We start from the raw sequence: 22,481 nt of genomic DNA on the forward strand, positions 1-22,481 counted from the left end.
TGATTAATGAACAGAAACACAAATATCATGAATGTGTAGAAAGAGCTCATGTAAATATAGTTACCTGCACAGTATCTTAAAGAGCTTATAGTTGGTCTAACCAGCTCATAGACATAATAATTGTCTGGACAGGCTTTGACTTTAATGGGATAAGACCCATAAAAGCAGCAGTAACTGCCACCGTAACTGCAGACATCTCGAGTGACTACTCCATCCTCAACTGTTGGGTGTCCATCACGTATCCACAGTGGGATATATTCGCCACAGCTGTACTGAGTAACACACGTGTCTGGGATATGAGCGCTGATGTTGTTAATGAAGAGACGATACCAGCCGCTCCAGGAGACATGCTTGTCACATGTATTATTGATGGGTCTACATGGATTGTCCAGCACAGTGTAGTTGTAGCAGGGGTCAGAGAGACTAGCTGTTACGAAAATATTTAAAGAAATCATTACATGTTAATGTTTAAAAAAAAATTATTGTTATAAAATCTATCCAGACGTGCAGTTTCCTATAAATTTTTTATCCATTTTATTCCCCATTAACAAAATAGTATAAAGGGGAAGCAGAACTGCCATTCCTGTTATTCAGAAAAAATTAAAGGGGTGGTAAACCACGATTTTCACACGCTGTTATTTTCATCCGGATTGCAGGTCTGGGGTACTTGCTCTGTTCAGCCTTCATAGGGACGGGGGTGCGTTGCAGAGCGTTTAACATACAGCATGTTATATGCACGTGTGTTTGAGTCAGCGGGGAATCAGGCGCGCAAAGGGCTCCTGCAGCACATCTGAGGAAAACATCCACCGTCTTCGCGATTTCAATGCCAGATTTGCACAACGTCAGCTGCGTGAAAAAAACACTGCCGGTGCGTGGATGCACGACGCGCGCGCTGCACATTTCACGGAGGACAACACAAACTTCCACAAACTTCGCGAGTTCAATACAGGATATGCACAACGGCTTGTCCTGAAAGCTGGATTTACAAACAGAAGCTGTTCACGGGCCACAACCTGTAAGTCTGATTTATATTTCATCGATGTGTTTTCCTGTAATAGGTTGTAGCAAGGAAGTAAACAGATGACAACACTGTTCTGCAAACCAGTCTGTTAAATGCTCATTCATACTTAACGTTATCCGACGAACACCTAACGTTACAAACACTAACGTTAAAATCTCAACAGCGAACCTGGCATTAGTGTAAATGATTCTTTGATTAGAGCTTTTATGTATTGTTTATCTACAGGCATGCTAAACATGGTTCTGTGTGTGATTTGGCTAACTTACTAGTTAAAGCCAGTGCTTAGTGTTTGTTTTGGGTTAGTTCTTGCAACAGATATTTGGCTATAATCGTTCTAAAAATACAAAAGTTAAAGTGCCATTCAGTAGCGATCACTATAGATCCGCAGTCTTTACTCTTGAGGACTGAACAGGTTCTGCTCGATCATCTTCACTCAAATGTTCTGGGTCTGATTCGGGCTCAGATTGGTATGGTTTTATTGACGCCGTTGTTTCACTGACCAAAGCACAGCCTCCGGTAAGGGACGTGACGTCTCCGACATACGTGCACTAGGCGTTTAGCGAATCACAACACACTGGGCCAGCTAACCAATCAGAGCCCACTGCGTATTTTTGAGGGACTGGCTTCATACAACCCGGAACGCATCAGACCGTTTTACAAGGAGGGACAAAGCAGTGTAGAATAAAGGTCAAATATATGAAAAATAAGGCAATTTTTTTTAAAACGAAGCATGAACACATGTTACAGTGCACCCCACAAACACAGTCAAGCCTTCAAAAGAATGTGTTTTACCACCCCTTTAACAGCCGCCATTCACTTACAGTATCCTTCAAATGTAGAAAAATAGATTTCCTGAGATTTATACATTAATACAGACACATTATTTTATACATTGTCTGCAGACATGAAGAAATGTCAGCACAATACATTACCAACGTTGGCCGTCTCTCCTGTGACAGTTATAGAGGCCAAGACATCTGAAACAAAAAATGATAATACAAATTAATCAACAAATTACAAAAGATGCATAACAGAAAAACTGAAATTCTTGGTGATCTTGGTAAAATCTTGGCACAGTAAATTCCTGAATGTTGAATTAACACCGCTCTGTGTTCATATGGGAACCACCAGCAGGTGTTAAAGTAATACTGAAGCAGTGTTAGAGTTAATAAGATACTTTAGTGATTCATTGAGTGATGATTGTTTGATTATTGAAGACACCTGATGATAATGAGCAGAATCACTAAATCAGAACCCCCTGCTGGTATTTAAACACTGCTGACTCTTTAAAAAGGGGAGGAGACTGAAAGAAACTCTGGATTTACCAAAGAAAACCAGAAGTGTGTCACATATTAAGAGGATTAATTTTGAGTGGCTGCTCTCCAAAGATCATCAAACTCAAGGATCATTAGATCAGTGAAGGCCCAAACAAAACCTGAAGTCTTCATCTTCATCCTCATCTTCTGAGTTGAGTTTGGGGAGGATTTAAACATGGCAAAATGTTTTAATCAGATTTGAAACGCATAATAAAATTAGCCACAATTGAACAAACATGAGGGCCTGCAACAAAAAATAAATGAGCAAAGAAACGTTGCTTATACTTACACATTATAACGGAGATGATTGTCTGTGCTCTTGTAAAACCTGTCATGAAATATAAAGAAAAAAACAATAACAACTAATGAAAATGTATTTGTTTGAGAAAACTACATTCATCATCTGAACTCAGTTCATGTTATAAATGTTTCAATGAGAAGCTCTTTTATAATATACTTACCTTTGTGAAGAGAGGGAGCCATTGTCAGTTTGGTCATTCCTGTATTTCTCCTCATATAAAATACAGTTCAGACGACGAGTTTCCTTTACAGATTAGAGGATAAAACAACAAACAAATTATGGTCCGTGACATTGACTTTAGTTTGTTTCCTTTTTGTGTCAAACACACATGGACTTTCCACTGTATTAATGCGTTCACAGAATATGTTTCAACAGTTATAAATGAGGAGAGTCTGTAATCATTCAGAGACACAAGGTTGCACCATTAAGCTTCTGTTTGTGAAAAGAAAGAGAGACGGCAGAGTTTTGTGTTTGTACTCATGGCTAGAGTCACAGTGAAATACGGCTGTCCCTTCAGTAAAACATAACTGATAAACCCTCGTCTGATGGTGGATCTGCTCATCATTTCATCATGTAATTTGTATTTTCTGTCAGCTGTTTAGAATTGTAACTAACCATTCATAAATAAATCGCTATTGATTTAATTGGTCTAAGGGGTAGCTTACATGTCACTGTTTTCAGTTTTATGTGTTTTAGGGCTGGGCCAATAAACGATATCATATCGAATCACAATAAAATTAAATGATAAGCTCTGGACATTTTTATTCTATATAGATTACTCTAACACCCAGACACACACACACACACACACACACACACACACACACACACACACACACACACACACGACAACAGCCAGTCAGAGCCAGTACTTGCACATAAAAAGTACACGCTCTACTGGCAAAGAAAACTCGATACAAGTTATCATTCAAAGATTACGAATGTGTTGATAAAAGGTAGCACAATTTGTTACTTATTTGAACTGCATCACACAGACCATTTATCCGCTCGGGTCAAAGTCCAAACGGCAGCGCAGCCTAAGCTCACTAGAAGAGATCCGTTTACTCTGATCGGTCATGCAAGCACTAAACAGCGCTGAGAGATCCAATGAGAAGCACGTGCATGAACACGAAAAACACTAATGTCTCGGTTATTTAAACTAGTTTTCAGCAAGTTGTTTTACGATTTACAGGTGCATCTCAATACATTTAAAAAAGTAAATTTTTTCAGTAATTCAGCTTAAAACGTGAAACTAATATATTATATAGACTCATTGCATGCAAAGTGAGATATTTCAAGCCTTTATTTGTTATAATTTTGAAGATTATGGTTTTCATCTTATGAAAACGTCTCGGTTACATATGTAACCCTCGTTCCCTGAAGTAGGGAACAGAGACGTACGTCGGAACTGACTGACGAATTGGGATCTGTTTTCAGAGACCAATCTACTTCGAGTGTATAGAAACGAGCCAATAAACATTGGCATGCGATCACGCATTCCACACGCCACCCCGCGTTGCGGGTATAAATACGGAAGTGGAAGTACCGCTTATCGTTTTCAACTGAGGAGCCGAGATAAGTGGCTCGGGCCTTCAGCTGAAGCACAGCACCTGGCGACGGGACTTACATCTCCGTTCCCTCCTTCAGGGAACGAGGGTAACATACGTAACCGAGACGTTCCCTTTCAGTCGGTCACGTTCTTCGTACGTCGGAAATGACCGACAAATTGGGATCCCTAGCAACACGCCAGGGATGCTGGCCCTTCCAGCGCCCTGCCAGAACTCGCTGGACCACTCCTATGTTAGAGTGGGAGTCAGGGTTCCCGGCAGGGAAGGACAGTCACAGCTGTTCCTGCAAGACCCACTCAGCGTGACTATTGGATAACGCTGGGAAAGCGTGCCCGTCTCGGGAGATGGTACGCTGGGGACAACATCCTCCAATGGAAGGAGAGGTGGAAATATGCATAAGGACTAACCTATCAGGGTAGTACAACATATGGAATCCCAAGAGGGTAACAAGGTTGAACAAGGAGGATTCAGCCTCCTCGCACCTCTGAGGAACCTGACGATTAAGTCGTGCTTACTTAAGGATTTACCATCTACTGCATCGTGGTACGCCGCTATTGCCGCGACATATACTTTGAGGGTGGAGGGAGACAGCCTTCGCTCCAACCCATCCTGCAGGAAGGAAAGCACAACATTAATCGAACACTTCCGGGGGTCTTCCCGGCGGGAAGAACACCACTCAACGAACAGGTTCCACTTCAGAGAGTAGAGGCGCCTCGTAGAGGGGCCTTGTTGCAGACCACCTAGAACCTCCACGTCCCGTCCAGGGACTAGCCTCTTCGGGGCTCTCGGAGGAAACTGCTCTTTTATTGAGAATGTGGGTACCAGAATGTGGGTACCAGCACTTGTGTTGGTGTATTTATGTATTCGGTACCAGCACTTGTGTTGTAGACATTCTCCCCCTGGTCCTCCTCCGGGGGGAGGAGGGGTGCGGACACCACCTCCCCTGGAGCAGCTCCTCTTCTCACTGGGCTCCCCGTGTCAGGGCCGCTTGCCCTTACACTTGCCTGCAGACTTCGCGGGCCCCGACACGGGTTGGGTGCCCCCCTTACGACCTGCGCCCTGCTTCCCCGATGGTGGAGGCTGCTGCTTGGGTTTAGCAGGGGCGGAGGTGGCCGCAGGAGGACGCCCTCGATGATGAGCAGGCGGAGGTGCTGCGGCCGGCGACTGGGTGGAGGCAGCAGCGGGTCGCCGGGGCAGGATGTTTTTGATGGCCTCCGTCTGCTTCTGGGCCAACGAGAACTGCTGGGCGAAGTTCTCGATGGCGTCGCCGAAGAGGCCGGCCTGGCAGACAGGGGCGTCGAGGAACCACACCTTGTCGGCCTCACGCATATCTGCCAGGTTCAGCCATAGGTGGCGTTCCTGGACCACAAGTGTGGACATCGCCTGACCCAGGGTGCGTGCGGTGACTTTCGTCGCCCGGTTCCTGCATAACCCCTGGGTCGGAACTGCCCTTGTGCAGTTCCTTGAGCGCTTTGGCATGGTAGACCTAAAGGAGCGCCTTGGTGTGTAAAGATGACGCAGCTTCCCCGCAGGCTCTGCCCGTTAGACCAGACGAAAACCTACATGCCCGGGAGGGGAGACGTGGGTGACCCCGCCAGTCGGTAGCGGTCTTTGGACACAGTTGCATCGCTACCGACTGCTCCACTGGGGGGACCTCCACGTAACCCTTAGCTGCGCCACCATCGAGGGTAGTGAGGATGGAGGAGTCAGTCGATCCTGTACGGGTGCTGTAGGGTGCCGTCCACGACTTTGTGAGCTCCTGATGCACTACCGGAAAGAAAGGTACTGGGGCAGGGCGCTGAGAACCAGCACGGTCCGTCCCGAGATACCAATCGTCCAGCCGCGAGGGTTTGGGACACGGTGGAGGGTTCCACTCGAGCCCGACACTCGTGGCGGCCCGGGAAAGCATAGCTGTGAGCTCTGGATCAGACATGGACAACGCTACCACACCCGAATGGGGCAACGCAGCCGGATCCTCATCTCCAGAGTCCATTAGCTCGGCCCCCGATGCAGCTATCGATAGCATATCTTCAGTTGGAGCCCCGAAAGTAACGGCTGGCCCCCCATGGGAAGGACCAGCGCGCTCTTCCAGAAGCTCTACCGGCGCAGCGGAGGGGGGAGGGGCCCGAGGAGCCTGTTGACCCGGAGGGAGTGCCCTCACTGTAACCCTCAGGTCTCCACCCAAGGCATCAGCCAAAGTAGCAGCCCTCTGCTTTGCAGCGGGAGGACCACTAGATCGGGGGATACGCAATGGGACTCCACCCCTTTTGAGGTATTGGAGCCTAGACCGTAAAACTGCGATGGTCATATTCGCGCAGTGCGAACATGAGTCATCCACGAAAGCCGCTTCAGCAACTGAATGCCCAAACACGTGAGACAGCGATCGTGCCCGTCAACTGGAGATAGATACCGACGGCATCCAGAAACACACGGTTTGAATGACATCTTGAGAAAGACGCAGGGTCAAACCGTGTTGCTCTTTTAGAAGAAGGAAAACCCCGCTCCGAAAAGTGCCGAGGCACACAGGGGAAATGGCCACGGCTCACAGCAGTTCAGAGGTGCAAGCCTGCTGTGAGCACTCAGAGGAAAACGCCCAGCGAGCTGTGAGAACAGCTGTTTGTTTTCTTCGCTCGCGACCACCGCTGTAAGGCACCGCAACACCAACACTGAAGCAGGTAAGAAGTTTTCCTCTTCCTCTCTTGACTCGTAGTCTGAAAAACACTCTTCGTAGGAACATAGAAATGCTCGGCTCCGAAGTTGAAAGCTATATGCGGTACTTCCACTTCCGTATTTATACCCGCAACGCGGGGTGGCGCGTGGAATGCGTGAGTTTATTGGCTCGTTTCTATACACTCGAAGTAGATTGGTCTCTGAAAACAGATCCCAATTCGTCAGTAAGTTCCGACGTACGTCGAATGTGACCGACTGAAAGGGAACCCCAAATTCAAAATCTCAGAAAATTAGAATATTGTGAAAAGGTTCAGTATTGTAGGCTCAAAGTGTCACACTCTTATTGGCTAATTAATCCAAAACATCTGCAAAGGGTTCCTGAGCCATTAAATGGTATCTCAGCCTGGTTCAGTAGAATTCACAATCATGGGGAAGAGCTGACCTGACAGTTGTACAGAAAACCATCATTGACACCTTCACATTGGGGACACTAAATTTTTTAACTAAATATCCAAATAAAACTAATTACTAAACTAAATTAACCATATAAACTAAATTACTTATCTAATTACTGATCTAAGCCCACATTGTCACTGTATGATAATTGAAATGAACTGATGACATCACCATTTTCTCCAGAGCAGCTGTACGGCCAAATAAAATTATGTTGCATAATTTTCCTGTTTAACATTGTGAAGCTGCTTTGAAACAATCTGCATTGTAAAAAGAGCTATATAAATAAAGTTGACTTGACTTGACTTATTAGCTCTTGACCCTTTACTTTTCTGTTTTAATACTTCTCTGGCTGCTTTAACTGTATTTTTATCAATTACGTTTGTTATGGCGAGAGAAAATATAATAAGATGTTTCTTGATGATGTCAAAATCATCAAGATCTGATCAAGTTTTTGAGAAAATGGATGGTGTGCATTTATTGTATTATGAAACCAAGGTCCCAGAGTCTGGAGTAAGAATGGAGAGGCAAGATGCCTGAAGTCCAGTGTGAAGTTTCCACAGTCAGTGTTGGTTTCGGGAGACATGTCATTGGCTGGTGTTGGTCCACTGTGCTTTATTAAGTCCAGAGTCAACGCACCCGTCTACCAGGACATTTTAGAGCACTTCATGCTTCCTTAAGCAGACAAGCTTTATGAAGATGCTGACTTCATTTTCCAACAGGACTTGGCACCTGCCCACATTGCCAAAAGTACCAAAACCTGGTTCAATGACCATGGGATTACTGTACTTGATTGGCCTGAACCATAAAGATAATCTATGGGGCATTGCAAAGAGAAAGATGAGAGACATGAGAACGAACAATGCAGAAGAGCTGAAGGCCGCTATTGAAGCATCCTGGTCTTCCATAACACCTCAGCAGTGCCACAGGTGGATAGCATCCATGCCACGTAAGCTACATAAGCTGTAAGCCATAATCATAAAAATTATAACAAATAAAGGCTTGAAATATCTCACTTTGCATGCAATGAGTCTATATAATATATTAGTTTCACCTTTTAAGTTGAATTGCTGAAATAAATTAACTTTTCCACGACATTCTAATTTATTGAGATGCACCTGTACACTCTCAGAAAAAAGGGTACAGTTCTGTCAGTAGGGCGGTACCCTAAGGTACAAAAGTGAAAAGGTACATCTTTGTACCTTACTCACCCCTAAAAGGTACATATTAGTACCTCAAAAGGTACATATCAGTACTTTAAGAGTGCATATTAATACCTTAAAGGTACATATTAGTACCTTTTTTGTTTTGTACCTTAGGGTACCACCCCAGTGACAGCAATGTACCTTTTTTCTGACAGTGTATGTTTGTAAATGAATAGTTACTTCAGATGTTATCTGTAATGTTTATGGTCTTTTCGGAGAGGATGAGTCATATATCTGGTTTCCCACTGAAGCTAAGCAGGGCTGAGCCTGGTTAGTACCTGGATGGGAGACCAAATTGGGAAAACTAGGTAGCTGCTGGTAGAGGTGTTAGTGAGGCCAACAGGGGGTGCTCACCCTGTGGTCTGTGTGGGTCCTTACGCCCCAGTATAGTGATGGGGACACTATACTGTAACAAGCACCGTCCTTCGGATGAGACGTTAAACCGAGGTCCTGACTCTCTGTGGTCATTAAAAATCCCAGGCATCCTGGCCAAAAAAATTTGCCCATTGGCCCCTGTCCATCATGGCCTCCTAATCATCCCCATATATATATACGATTGGTATCATCCCTCAGTCTCCTCTCCACCAATCAGCTGGTGTGTGGTGGGCGTACTGGCGCAATATGGCTGCCGTCGCATCATCCAGGTGGATGCTGCACATTGGTGGTGGTTGAGGAGATTCCCCCCTTCTATGTAAAAGCGCTTTGAGTGAGTGCCCTAAAAAGCGCTATATAAATGTAATTAATAATAATAATAATAATATATTGAAATCGTTAAAGGGTTACTTCAGCGATGAGCATTAAGCTTTGTATCAGTAGAAACACGGTAGTATATTTGAATGATCATGCTTCCCCCCCCCTCATATCCCCCTGAGACAAGAGATTTATGTATTTGTTTTTTTATGGAAAAAAACCTTCGGCCTAATTATGGAAAAAAGCCTCTGATGATGCAAATATTGTCATTTTGCATCATCTGAGGCTATTTTGGCAAGAGGCTATAGACTACAGCCAATAGTAGAGATAGTTCCGCATGTTTTCAACCTGCCCACAGGGGAGGGATCTTACTCACAGTATATAAGACAAGACCACCGCACAGACATTCATAACGAAGCGGTGCGGCGAAAAAAGAGTGTTCTCAATGAATTCCTATGAAAGTTAAGCTTCCATAGGCATGAACTGAAAACGTACCAGTCTGGACACGCACTGTGAATGACTGTATTGTTTTATTTATTTTAGAGGTTTTTATGGGATACCCTATAAAATATACCTATCATTTTTTTCATAAACACAAACTGCCCTCCACCCAGTCATTTTAACACACATTGTGTTGAATCTACACTCTGTCTTTTTGCAGTGTATTGTTATCTAAATGTTTGGCTTTCAGAACATCTTAAAATGCACAAATGTAGATCATAGAAATCAACATTTTCTCTGGGGAGCATGCCCCCGAACCACCCTAACTACCTCACATTTGGGATCTCTGATTGTAAACCCTGCCTATATTCCGGGGTACGATTAAAGGATGTAGAATATGGTCATGCTGAATAAGGCCTTACTATTTGCTTTAGAAGTAATAATAAACAGCCAATATCCTAATATGCATGCTAGCTAGTTAATAGTGAGAATTAAAGTTTGAATGTTATATTTGACAGTTATATTTGACATTTAAAAGTTATGTTGTGTCAATTTTTGAGGTTACCATTATCCTGAAGTGCAGACCTTGTGGTTAAGCTATGCTGTTCTCAATGAGCTGTAGTTGTGCTAAAGAAAGTGATAAGAAATGCTTAATTTGATCATTACTTGCATGCTATAAATATTGCACTTAAGATGTGAATAAGTGTTGTATTGATTATTAGTTTTTATAGAAATAAATACATTTTATTTGTTTGACAGGGCTGCCAACTCATGCATTAGATTTTTCACGCTCACACGCCACACCCCCGATTTCTCACGCTGAAGTGTCAACCCGGTCGGTCAAATGCCTGAAGATGTTGGCGCACAACCGCACACTCCGCGATTGACGTCATTTTTGCCGTGCACACCCTCGCGCTCGTGCCGAGTATAAACAAGGCTGGCTACACACTGCAAGCGTGGCGTAAGCGTGGCGTTTCTGTTGCATGTCAGCTGCGTGGTGGCTGCGTGGCGTTTTCTGTGTCTTTGCAAACCAGAGTCTGATGCGGCGCTGCTGCTGCTAGGTGACGTAGTGGAAGGCCTATACTTCATGTTAAACATAAATATATAGCCTACTGATACAGCAAAGACAACGTTGGCAGTATTGACAGCAAAAAAGGCTACAAAATTTTTCGTTCTGTATTGACAGGTGCAATATTTGAAAATCAATAATTTGAAGAATTACAATTATATCTGCATTTATGTCAAAACCTAGAGACTTTCAAACATCAAAATGTAATTTATTAATATGTATTTGTGTCAAAATGACTATAAACATCTTTTCCTATTCTATTTTGCCTGGAAACGCTTCCAACACGCTTGCGTGTCGTGTGAAAAATAGGCATTGGTTCTATTTCTTGCATGCACGCGTTTGCAGGCAGTGTGCAAGCTCCAACCTGTTAACATGAGAGCTGAAATAAAAACGGACACGCCACGCTTGGTGTGTGTAGCCGGCCTAATCCTGACTCCTGAGTATTTAATTTAAGTTGCATATATTTTGTTCTTGCTCTGTTACATGTTAAATGTCTAGCCATTTTGCACGTTGACAGCCAGTTTGAGATATTTGAGTATTGTGTGTATCGGACAGTTTACAAAATCAAATGATTCAGAAATGTTTTGCCTTTGAACCGACTGGGGAAAAGAGTGTCCCAATCAACCTGAATTCACTCTATACTCTTTAAAATCATAATTACATTGCATTATGTTGCTTGAAACCCCAAATATTAACCTTCTTCATTAACAATTATTCCGTTATTTGTAACAATGTCATTGTAAAACAAAAAAGAAAAGTAGTTTCAATGTAGCTAGCTACTTTTTGATAGCAACTTGTAGTTTAGCTACTTTTTCAAAAGAGTAGCTTGAATATAACTTAACTACTTTAACTTTCAAGTAGCTTGTAAAGCTACAGTTTCAGAGTAGCTTGCCCCACACTTTTTTTTTACTGAAAGATCAGCCACAGCAAAAAAGAGCCGCACAAAAGACAGAAGAGCAAAAGACAGGACAGACAGAACGACAGACTGGACAGACAAAGAGGGGAACAGACAGTTTTTTTCCCGACTTTTTGTTCCCTGTAAAAGTATGCTATAGGTTGATTAATGTATAATCAATTTGTTCTATTTAGACAAAACCATGCCTCTATATAGTGCTTTAAAATTGTAAGTGTGTGTGTCTATAGGATATACTGTATATACAAAGCGTCATATAGATGCATGAATTTTGTCTTAATAGACAGAATTAATTATCTATCAACCTATACTTTTCTATCAGAGGCAAAACAAACAACAACAAAAAAACAATACTAGGCCTACTTGAGAGCTTATTTCCACTGTGTTCTTGGCTCATTCTTCATAAGTGTCAGGTGTAAGCCTGTTCCAGAGGCTTGACACCATTGCAAAGATTGTCCTGGTGCTACCCCATTCAAATGCTGTTGCGGAGAGAGTGTTTTCTGTGGTGAACCACTGAGGTGTGTGTATGTATATTTATATATATATATATATATATATATATATATATATATATATATATATATATATATATATATATATATATATACTGTATATATGGTCTGTCAGTGGTCTGTGGGTAAAGTGGTCGGGACCCCTTCGATTGACCCCCCTTCCTTGCCTGCTCTCAGAGACCAACTGGTCGGGCGTTGTCCTACAGTCGAAATCCAAGTCAACGAAAAGAGGCTCCAATGCTTGGTCGATACTGGCTCCCAAGTCACTTTGTTCTCGGAAAGCCTGTCCAAGGAACTCTTTGATGGATGCCGAGGCCAGGGGACCGATGCGCCCTGGCTCACTCTTCAGGGGGGCGAACAGGCTCGATATCCCTTACATCGGCTACGTAGTAGCAAAATTTCATATCCAGGGGGTCGGTGTCCAGCAAAAGGGCATTGTCATTGTCCGAGACCAGTGTCTGAGGGCCCACTGAGCCCTTTTGGGCATGAATGTTATCTCAGAATGTTGGGAAGAGCTGTTTCAGAGTCGGCCCACCCTAAGACCCCCTTCCACAGAGGAGCGAGAGTGGGAACGCATAACTGCAGACTGCCGTAGGATCCATACTGCCAGAGCACAGTGGGACCGGGAAGATGTCGGTCGGGTGGCCTGCAGGTATGCCTTTTCTGTTCCGGCAAGAAGTGAGGCAATTTTTTGGGCCCGGTTTGCCGGCCCGTTTGGATAGACTGGACGACTGGGTCCTTGTGGAGCCGCAAGGGGATTGTCGGGCTGTTGAGGTTGCCCGGGGGCTTGCTGTAGTCCATCGAGGGCGGGTGTCTGTGAGAGTATGGAATACCAGCCCATATCCGGTTAGCCTCCATCGTCATCAGCAACTGGTCCGGGTGACATCAGTGGAACCTCAGCAGGTGCGGGAAAGCAGAGATGTGTGTTTTAGCCGAGTGGATGCTGCGGTGCTTGAAGTGGCTATTGTGCAAGAGGATCAGCGAACAGACCCAGTAGAAGGCAGAATGCCGGACCATCTTTGCGAGTGAGTCCCTATGGGGAGAAGGACTTGAGGAGAACCAGCGGCGTCAGCTCCAGGGCCTTTTGAGCAAGTGGCGGCATGTGTTTTCCACCCATGAAAAAACAACCAAACAACAGCCCAAAACAACAACCCAAAACAACTCCCGTTGTTTGCTTTTTAAGACCCGGAAGGAGGTGAGAGCTCCATTAGTCCTGATGCGGCCACGGGCCCCTCTACATATCGTGCGAGTGGACTTCCTGACATTGGGTCGACCAGCGGACCGCTTTCAGAACATCTTAGTGGCAACAGATTTGTTTACCAAGTATTCTTGGGCTGTTCCCACTCTCGACCAGACGGTGACTACCACCGCTACGGCCCTCTGGAAGACTGTGTTGCAGCCTTTCGGATGCCCAGAGATCCTCCATTCCGACCAAGGTCCAAACTTTGAGTCGAGGGTTATCGCAGAACTGTGCCAGCTACGGGTGCCGTAAGACCCATACTACCCCATACCAACCCCAAGGGAATGGGGGGTGTGAGAGGTTTAATCAGACCTTGCTAAACCTATTGGGGACTCTTGATGTGGACCAGCAGAGTTCGTGGGTGGATTTCCTCCCCTCTTTGGTGCAAGCTTACAACAACAGCATATATAGTACCACAGGCTTTGCGCTGTCCTTTCTGATGTTTGGGAGACACATACGTTTACCCGTCGACCTACTCTGGGGGACTGCTTCGGCGGCAGGGGCCCCGTGCACCACCGAATGGGTGAATCGGCACCACCAACAGCTCCATTTCGCCTATGGGAGGGTCACTGATCGAATAAACGGAGCTGCAGAGAAAAACAAACGATTGTACGACCGAACAGCCCAGGAAGCCCCTTTACTGCCCGGAGAGTGGGTACTGGTTCGAGATAGTCGGCGTCAAAGAAAAGGCAAGTTGAGCGATCGGTGGGAGGTTATGCCTTACGTGGTGGATTGACAGAGAGACCCTGACTTACCTGAGTATACCATTCGCCCTGAAGGGAGGTTGGGCCCAGAACGGGTGTTGCATCGGAATCTGCTTCGGCCTTGCCCTTATTATTCGAGGCCTACGGGGGAGGTTCCAACAGCCCTTAGGACCTTGGAACCACCTGTGGTGGGTTGGGCAGTGGTCCCAGAGGGACTGGAATCTGTGGCAACAGGGGAGCCTCTACCATCCCCACCCCGACGCTCGCAACGAGACAATCGGGGGCAACCACCGGTGAGATACGGTGAGTGGACCTCCGATCAGGAGTTCCAGGGACTAGAACGCATTGGTGGAGGAGGATGTCACGGGCTGACCAGGGCCAGAACCTTTGTTGCACGGGAGTTGTTGCTATGGGGGAACACTTCTGGTGCAACACCAGGCCGGTTCCGGGCTCACGAAGAGGGCGGAAGTGCAGCGAGAGCTGATCAAGCAAAATCACCGGCACGTGTGAGGGGAAAACCCCAAATGATTATCGGGGTGTGAGAAGCATAAAAGACGCTAACATTGGAGAGAGGAAAAACAGAGGGAATGAGGAAGAAACAGTGGGAGATGCAGTAAAGACGCAAGGGAAGGACTGAGGACTGAGGAAGCAGGATTCTTCCAGCTAAGTAGCTAACTTTCTGTGGCATGAATGTTACATGTTGGCATTAAGATTCCATTTATCAAGGTGTCCATCTGAGCCCGAATACTGCCTTATTCATTGTAAAGTTTGGAATGATTTGCAGTGTCGAGTTGATATTTTCACGTGTGGAGTTGAGTGTTTTGCAGTGTACACACGAGTGTGGGACCTCCGCAGATCATTCGGGCGACTGAGTGGATAAACACCCTGAGGCACATCAGAGCTGCTGAACTGATTTCATCTGCTGTCATCCAGTCCTGTGAGTACGAAATACAGAGTTAATGTTGACATCCTCGTCTGTTCCCTGTCTGTGCTGAAGCACATCAGAGCTGCTGAATTGAGTTCATCTCCTGCTGTCATCCAGTCCTGTGAGTACGAAATACAGAGTTAATGTTGACATCCTCGTCTGTTCCCTGTCTGTGCTGAAGCACATCAGAGCTGCTGAATTGAGTCCATCTCCTTATGAAATCCAGTCCTGTGAGTACAAAATACAGAGTTAATGCTGACATCCTCGTCTGTTCCCCGTCTGTGCTGAAGCACATTAAAGCTGCTGAACGGAGTCCATCTCCTGTGGGAATCTTCTGCTGTAATCCAGTCCTAAGGATAGGAAATACAGAGCCGATGTGTGTTGGAGAGACACAGGAAGAGACTGCTTGATTCTAAAAGAGACATTCCTTTAATAAATAAAAGTTTAAATTGTATCTCTTGTTGTCTGGCCTCTTCTGTCCCGCGGGGTAGCTCCTCAGGGTGGTGTGGTGGTGCGAGGGTGTTGGTTGTCTGGCTCTGCGCCAGCACACCCCGGCCTGTGACACATCCGCCTCAAGGTTGTGCGTGTTGGGGCTTCACAAATGCTTTGCTGCATACCTCGGTTGTAAGTGGTTATTTCAGTCAAAGTTGCTCTTCTATCAGCTTGAATCAGTCGGCCCATTCTCCTCTGACCTCTAGCATCAACAAGGCATTTTTGCCCACAGGACTGCCGCATACTGGATATTTTTCCTTTTTCACACCATTCTTTGTAAACCCTAGAAATGGTTGTGCGTGAAAATCCCAGTAACTGAGCAGATTGTGAAATACTCAGACCGGCCCGTCTGGCACCAACAACCATGCCACGCTCAAAATTGCTTAAATCACCTTTCTTTCCCATTCTGACGTTCAGTTTGGAGTTCAGGAGATTGTCTTGACCAGGACCACACCCCTAAATGCATTGAAGCAACTGCCATGTGATTGGTTGATTAGATAATTGCATTAATGAGAAAATTAACAGTTGTTCCTAACAATTCTTTAGGTGAGTGTATATATATATATATATATATATATATATATATATATATATATATATATATATATATATATATATATATATATATATATATATATATATATATATACTGTATATACATTTTTTGTGTGTGTGTGCACGGTAATGATGCTGAATGAGCCACAAAAAATTTGCTTTGTACGTAGCAATTTTTATTTTTTATTTTTTTCTTAAAGTTGGCAGCCCTGTAAGCACCGCACTGTAAATAAAATATTTTAAAAAAGGGTGAAATGTATGAGCAGAGGAGGATTAAACAACTCCACAAACATCATTACCAGCTTCACACATTACTAACCAGACTGACTTTATTTCTGTCAGACGTCTACAGAAGCTCTTATTGAGAATTAACAGAGGTTTAGATGTTAATGCTTTATTGAATACAATAGTTTAGTTTGGTGATCATTTGGTGATCACCATTATGGTGATCAGTGTTTACTTTAGTTGAGAAGTTTTACTTGACTTTTTTACATTAGTTTTTCTCTGGCTGCTCTAACTGTTTGTTATGGCAAGGAAAGTAAGGGAAACTGTGATCAGAGGATATTGTCTTACTTGATGATGAAGATATGATCATCATAGAGTGTTCTATATCAAGATGTCATCCAGAATCTAATCCTTTTATACTTGATCATTTTGTATTATTAATAATAGCAAGCCTGTAATTATACAATGTCAACTAAACATTTTGATCTCCAGCATCTATTTGACTATTAATAGGGGGTGTTTATTCCAACCAAAATCCAACGTCTGATTGACGTTGGAGTCTACATCCTGCCTGCTGGGGCGTTTTGTATGAAATATTAAAGTGTATAAATAAGTGTTTTGGGACACCTGGCAGAGTAGCGCTATGCATTGTTCTAAAACCGGTTTTAATTCTGGCATGTCAAATTATCATTCAACAAACACGCTGGGATTTTTTTTTTTCCCATAACAGAGGAAATAACTTAAAATACTCTGTCACTTTGGTCACACATATAAGAGTACATTTGAAAATGTAAAGGTGCGATATGTGACCCTGGACCACAAAACCAGTCATAAGGGTCAATTTTCTTTAAATTGAGATTTATACATCATCTGAATTATAATCAATCATTTAATTATCACAATCAAAGCTGAATAAATTAACTTTCCATTGATGTATGGTTAGTTAGGATAGGACAATATTTGGCAGTGATACAGCTATTTGAAAATCTGGAATCTGAGGGTGCAAAAAATCTAAATATTGAGAAAATCGCCTTTAAAGTTGTCCAAATGAAGTCCTTAGCAATGCATATTACTTATAATAATATATTTTTTTTTAATATTTATGGTAGGAAAGTTACAAAATAACCTCATAGAACATGATCTTTATTTAATATCCTAATGATTTCTCATAATCAAACATTTACAACAAACCAAGCAAGACGAACAGAAAAACAATAAAATAAACACATTTTCCAGTTGTTGTTTTTTTTACAAAAGTAATGTGACTGGATGAAGTAAAGACATGAAATATAAAATAGTTTTACCGTGTTTCAGTGAGTCTCTCGTCCATCAGATGTGAAATGATGGAAACGGAGACCAAACTGATGAAGCAGGATGTCAGAGATGTTTCCTCATGAGCTCTTAAAGGGATAGTTCAGAAATAACAAAGAAACTCATACAGATTTGGAACAACTTGAGGGTGAGTAAATGATGAACTATCCCTTTAATGTTTACCTGCTTCTATTTCGATCTTTCTTTGATCCACATGAAACATTTCACATAATGAGACTTTAACAATCATATTATAAAAAGCGGATAGACCAAACAGAAACTCAAAACAATTAGATGAATTCAAGCCAAGAAAAATAAGGAACCTGGAAATTATGGGACAATTATGTAATAGTTAGAACAATTAGCAATAGAACAATTCAAATCTATAAACCCCCAAACATAATTTGATGCCAGATTTGCCGTTAGAAGGAATTTGGGGGCCCCAAGCAAAATGAAAATGTCTGCAGCTCTTAAACCCTATGATCTATATTCCTAAATCTGGTCTTATTTTAAACTAGACACTTGAAATGTTGCTACCCAAGAGTCATAATAACTCAAAGTAATATGGGAACAGAGTAATATACATGTAAATATACATGTAAGTGACTCACGTTTTTTTTTTTTTTTTTTCACTTAGGGAAAAAAATATTATAATTTAATGTTAAGAGCCTGAAAATAACTTAAATATAAAACTGAATGTCTAATCATGTCATGATTCAAATATGAGGATGATTCTCTCAGTAATGTAGCTTCTGTGAGCTTTTATGTCAAGAAAAGTCTAGGCGTCCTTTCAAAAAGGACATTTATTTCAGAACATTTGCTATTGTAAAGAGTAGTTTTTCATTCAAATAAATCTGCAATAAACTGCAATAAACTGCTAATTATAATGGATAAACAGTTACTGAAAAACTAAAGCAACTATTTACAGAGATTACAAAGTGTAAAAAACTAATTTAGCTGATAAGAAGCGTCAGTAAGAGTCTGCGCGCTCCACTGCAGTAGCGCCATACAGAGGGCGCAGACAGCGCACAAACAGTATTCACCAAAGCCTACTTACGTAAACTGCGCAAGATAATGCCTTTTGATTGGTTACTAAGTCCATCAATCAAACCTTTGTTGGAAAGGCATTGGCTGGGCACAGAGTGCCTTTATCCAACGGAAACCATGGGCGCAATGATTGACAGCTCACCAAGCCTGTAAGGCGCTTCCTCTGTATGATGCATCACAGGAGAGACTCTGATTGAAGGAAAGAGACGAGGGTTGATCCATTTCACGAGGAAGAGACTATTCTAGCAGGGGGAGTTTGCCAGAAACGGATTAGAATCGATATTTCATTGAAAATGGACATGATTGATTACGCTAACTCAAATTTCCCTTGCAAACAACGAAGGATTTTTTGTTTTTTCCCTATTTTTTCGTTGTTTTGGATTAAAAAAGGGATGCATTTTGAAGAGTGGACTCTTACACAGAGATGTATGCGGGTGTTTATTGGATTCGTCCGATCTGATCTGAACGACAGGAGATGAAAGATGAGTATCGCTAATATTATGCTAATGTTTACATGGCCGGTCCTTTAGCGTTTCATTTAACCCTTTCCTCTCTGGTGTATTTATTGCAAAAACAAGTTCAGAACATGAATCTTGAATGTTTTAGCTTTCAAATGATGCATAGTTTGTGATAGTTGATTGAATATTTTGTATAAAACAAAAGTAAATAAAAGTACAGACACACCCCCTTCCGTCAACCTCCCCGCCCACGATCCGGTGCGGGTTAAGAAATAAACAGTACCAGTAAAACTCTGGATGAAATATGGCATAGTTGTACAGTGTTTTAGTGAGTCTCTCGTCCATCAGATGTGAAATGATGGAAACAGAGAGCAAACTGAGGAAGCAGAAGGTCAGAGATGTTTCCTCATGAGCTCTTAATGTTTAACTGCTTCTTTCTCAGTGTTTCTCTTTCTCTTTCTGCATCGACACATTCAGATGAGCATAAAACTTTAACAAACCGATTCTAAAAAACTGACAATGCAAACAAAAACTCAAAACAATGTAAATGAGATACAAGCCAAGAAAAATAAAGGGCGTCAACTTGGAAATTCTTGAACACGTACACAATAGTGGTGAGAACAATTCAACACTATAAACCCCCAAACAGGATTCAGTAACTTCATCATCCGCTTCCACATATGTGTGAAGATGAGATTTGCAGCACAGATAATGAAATCCACTGACTCTGGTTATACAATTTTGCCTTGAAAATGCTTATTTTATGAGTCTGATATGAGATTTACAATTGCAAAATGTAGAAAAATAACACCGAATGCTGCACAAACAGTTAATAAATGTGATTTCAGTGATATTTGACCATTGAAATAGGAAATTAGGAAAGGTCCCCATGTTTTACATTCCTGAAATCTGGTCACCTTATCCACGTGTGTGTTTCTTCTGTTTTCTTCATGGAAAATTATAAGACATGGCCTTTTTTTTTTTTTGCCAAAGTAAAACTGAAAGTAAAATGAGCTCTGAAGGAAAAGGCGTCAGGAAGTCTCTCTCTCTCTCTCTCTCTCTCTCTCTCTCTCTCTCTGTGTGTGTGTGTGTGGACCAGACATTTTGGCCGGTCCTCCCTTTCTGAAAGCCCTTCAAAGGCCTGTTTGAGGGTCAAGACTTAATAATAATAATAATAATAATAATAATAATAATAATAATAATAATAATAAATATGTTTATTTTTGTATAGCTCCTTTCAAGAACCCAAGGTTTCTTCACAAAGTTAAGTCACATAAACAAGCAGACGGAGACAACAAAAGACTACAGATAATTAACATAAGAAGTTATAGAATCAAAGAGAATATTTAATACAATAAAGTAATCATATAACAACAATTAGAAAGTGAGGGATCACTTGAAGGCAGAGAAGTAGAGGGGAAAACAATTATTAGAGAAAAAACGAGTTTTAAGTTGGGATTTAAAGGTCTGGAGAGTTAGCCTGGTCTTACCAGACTCTCGTACATTTCATTTGTACATAGAGTCTGGCCACTCTCCATTGACAAGCGTTTACTTCCTTGAAGGCGGGTACTCTGTTGAAGTTTAAAACTATTGGATCTGCCAAGAGTCACTCTGGATCTGCCTAACCAATCGCTAACGTTTGGTCGTGACGTATGTCACGCGCCGTTCGCCTTTGATTCTCACATTAACTAAGCACACCACCTCAGTGTCAGTGATAAAACCTTGTGCATTCGGATTGTGATTAATTCACCTTGGAGAGGAGAGTTTTGTAATCGGAACGCGCTGCTCTTGTGGTGCATATCGTGTGCAATCATAACATGATTGTATATGCTGTAAATAAAATGTCATATGCTTGGTATGATAAGAATAAATGCTGCAGTAAATTACAGCCCAATTCAAATGTTTACGTGCTTTTCTGCTTTTATTTTTTGAGCGGTGATGAAATATTTTGCTCTTGTAAACACTTGCCAGCATTTAAAGAAATACAAGTCTAGAAATGCATCCAAATTACAGCGCACGCAACCGCACGGTGCTCTGCAGGGGTCATGTAAGCTCCACCCGCTAGCTCAATGACGACATCCAGCGGCTGGTTGAAGGAATTCTGCGTGTATGTCTTTTCTGGCACTTCTGTAAAAATCACTTTAAGATATTAAAATATGAAGATCCAACTTTAATATCTGACTCCATGAATGATTTAACTCCAATTATATACGTGATTTCCTCAAATTAGTTACATTGCTGATCATATGATTAATTGTGATTTAATTTAGATCGTTGATTTTCTTTGTATCTTCCTAGTTTTCATATTCGTTCATCGAGAGACCCAATATCGCAGAGAGACAGACGCATCCGGTTCGCACGCTCACGAGCACAAAATGTTTACTTCTGTAATTAGTCAGAGGGTGCAGAGTGAATATTTTACCTTTAAGTGGTTGCACATGCTCACTCAACAAGAAGTGTAATTTTAGTAATATTTCACGAACTGCAATTTGCCAATCCAGCGATAGTCAGAAATCGGAATATCGCACACGCTGCGCTCCATGCTTCAGTCGTGGCATCATCGGTGTGATCTATCATAACCCTAGATTTTGCGGTAATAAAGGAGTCTACATCGATCCATACTAGAATAATGATTTTAGAACAATACAGGATAAATCAAGATGAAAGTTTATTTTAACCAGGCAAAAATGTCAAATTAAGGAATTAAACATAATCCATCATACACAACTTGATCAGCATATAATATAAAACCCAATTATAAAATAATATAAGAATAGCTGCATACCTGGCAATAGAGACACACAGCAACAGTGTGGGAAGTTCTGGTTACAGATGCTTCCTTGAGTGGTTTGCCCATTCCCCTTAAATACTCACTCAGAACAAAAGAACAATAAACATTCAGCACCCAAATATTTATGAAGCTTTTGGGTTGAACTTTTCTCGTGCCCAAATGGTCACACCTATCTTTGGGGGATGACAGCAAATGTTTATCAAAAGATCTCTATGAGCATCTCCCACACCCGGAGAACAAGCATTGTTTTCTTTATTCTGACCTATTCTACTGATGTGGGTCTGAAACTTCGTTACCACTCGCATCAAAAGTATTTATACTGACCATGAAAGAGTCTGCAGTATCTGTGAGATTTGCATGATTGTGTGAGCCCTGAGAAAGAGAGGGTGAAAAGGGTCAGGACTCAGCACGGAGGGGAGATAAGGTTGACACAGGTGGGTCCTGTTTTCTCTTGTAGATCTCCTCTTCAGATGAGTGAAGTTTTATTGTCTTATTGCACCTTAGATCTCTTGAGTTCATTCTCAGGTGAAATCCATTCTTACAGTCAAAAAGGATATAAACAGTGAGTTTTGAA

General features: G+C 42.4%; 2 protein-coding genes across 6 annotated transcripts in view; both read right to left on the minus strand.

Moving 5' to 3' along the window:
- The window catches only part of LOC307122987 (sialoadhesin-like), a 93,622-nt gene extending 71,667 nt beyond the window's left edge, over positions 1–21,955 (minus strand). For 3 of the 5 annotated variants that reach the window (XM_079811346.1, XM_079811344.1, XM_079811347.1), the window contains exons 1-5: positions 17,605–17,647; positions 2,799–2,881; positions 2,627–2,665; positions 1,954–1,998; positions 65–427 (exon numbers count right to left, since the gene is read on the minus strand). In XM_079811346.1, coding sequence (XP_079667472.1) covers positions 65–427; positions 1,954–1,998; positions 2,627–2,665; positions 2,799–2,853 — 502 coding nt within the window. In that variant the 5' untranslated portion in view covers positions 2,854–2,881; positions 17,605–17,647. Of the gene's footprint in view, positions 1–64; positions 428–1,953; positions 1,999–2,626; positions 2,666–2,798; positions 2,882–17,604; positions 17,648–21,901 lie in introns of those variants that run through there. The other 2 variants (XM_079811345.1, XM_079811348.1) reach the window with 2 other exon arrangements.
- LOC307124221 (uncharacterized protein) overlaps positions 1–22,481 on the minus strand; it is a gene marked incomplete at its 3' end in the record, with an annotated part of 717,433 nt that overhangs the window by 155,353 nt on the left and 539,599 nt on the right. The window lies entirely within an intron of this gene.

This window comes from Gobio gobio, assembly GCF_949357685.1.
Source record: "Gobio gobio genome assembly, chromosome: 3".
Taxonomy (NCBI): domain Eukaryota; kingdom Metazoa; phylum Chordata; class Actinopteri; order Cypriniformes; family Gobionidae; genus Gobio; species Gobio gobio.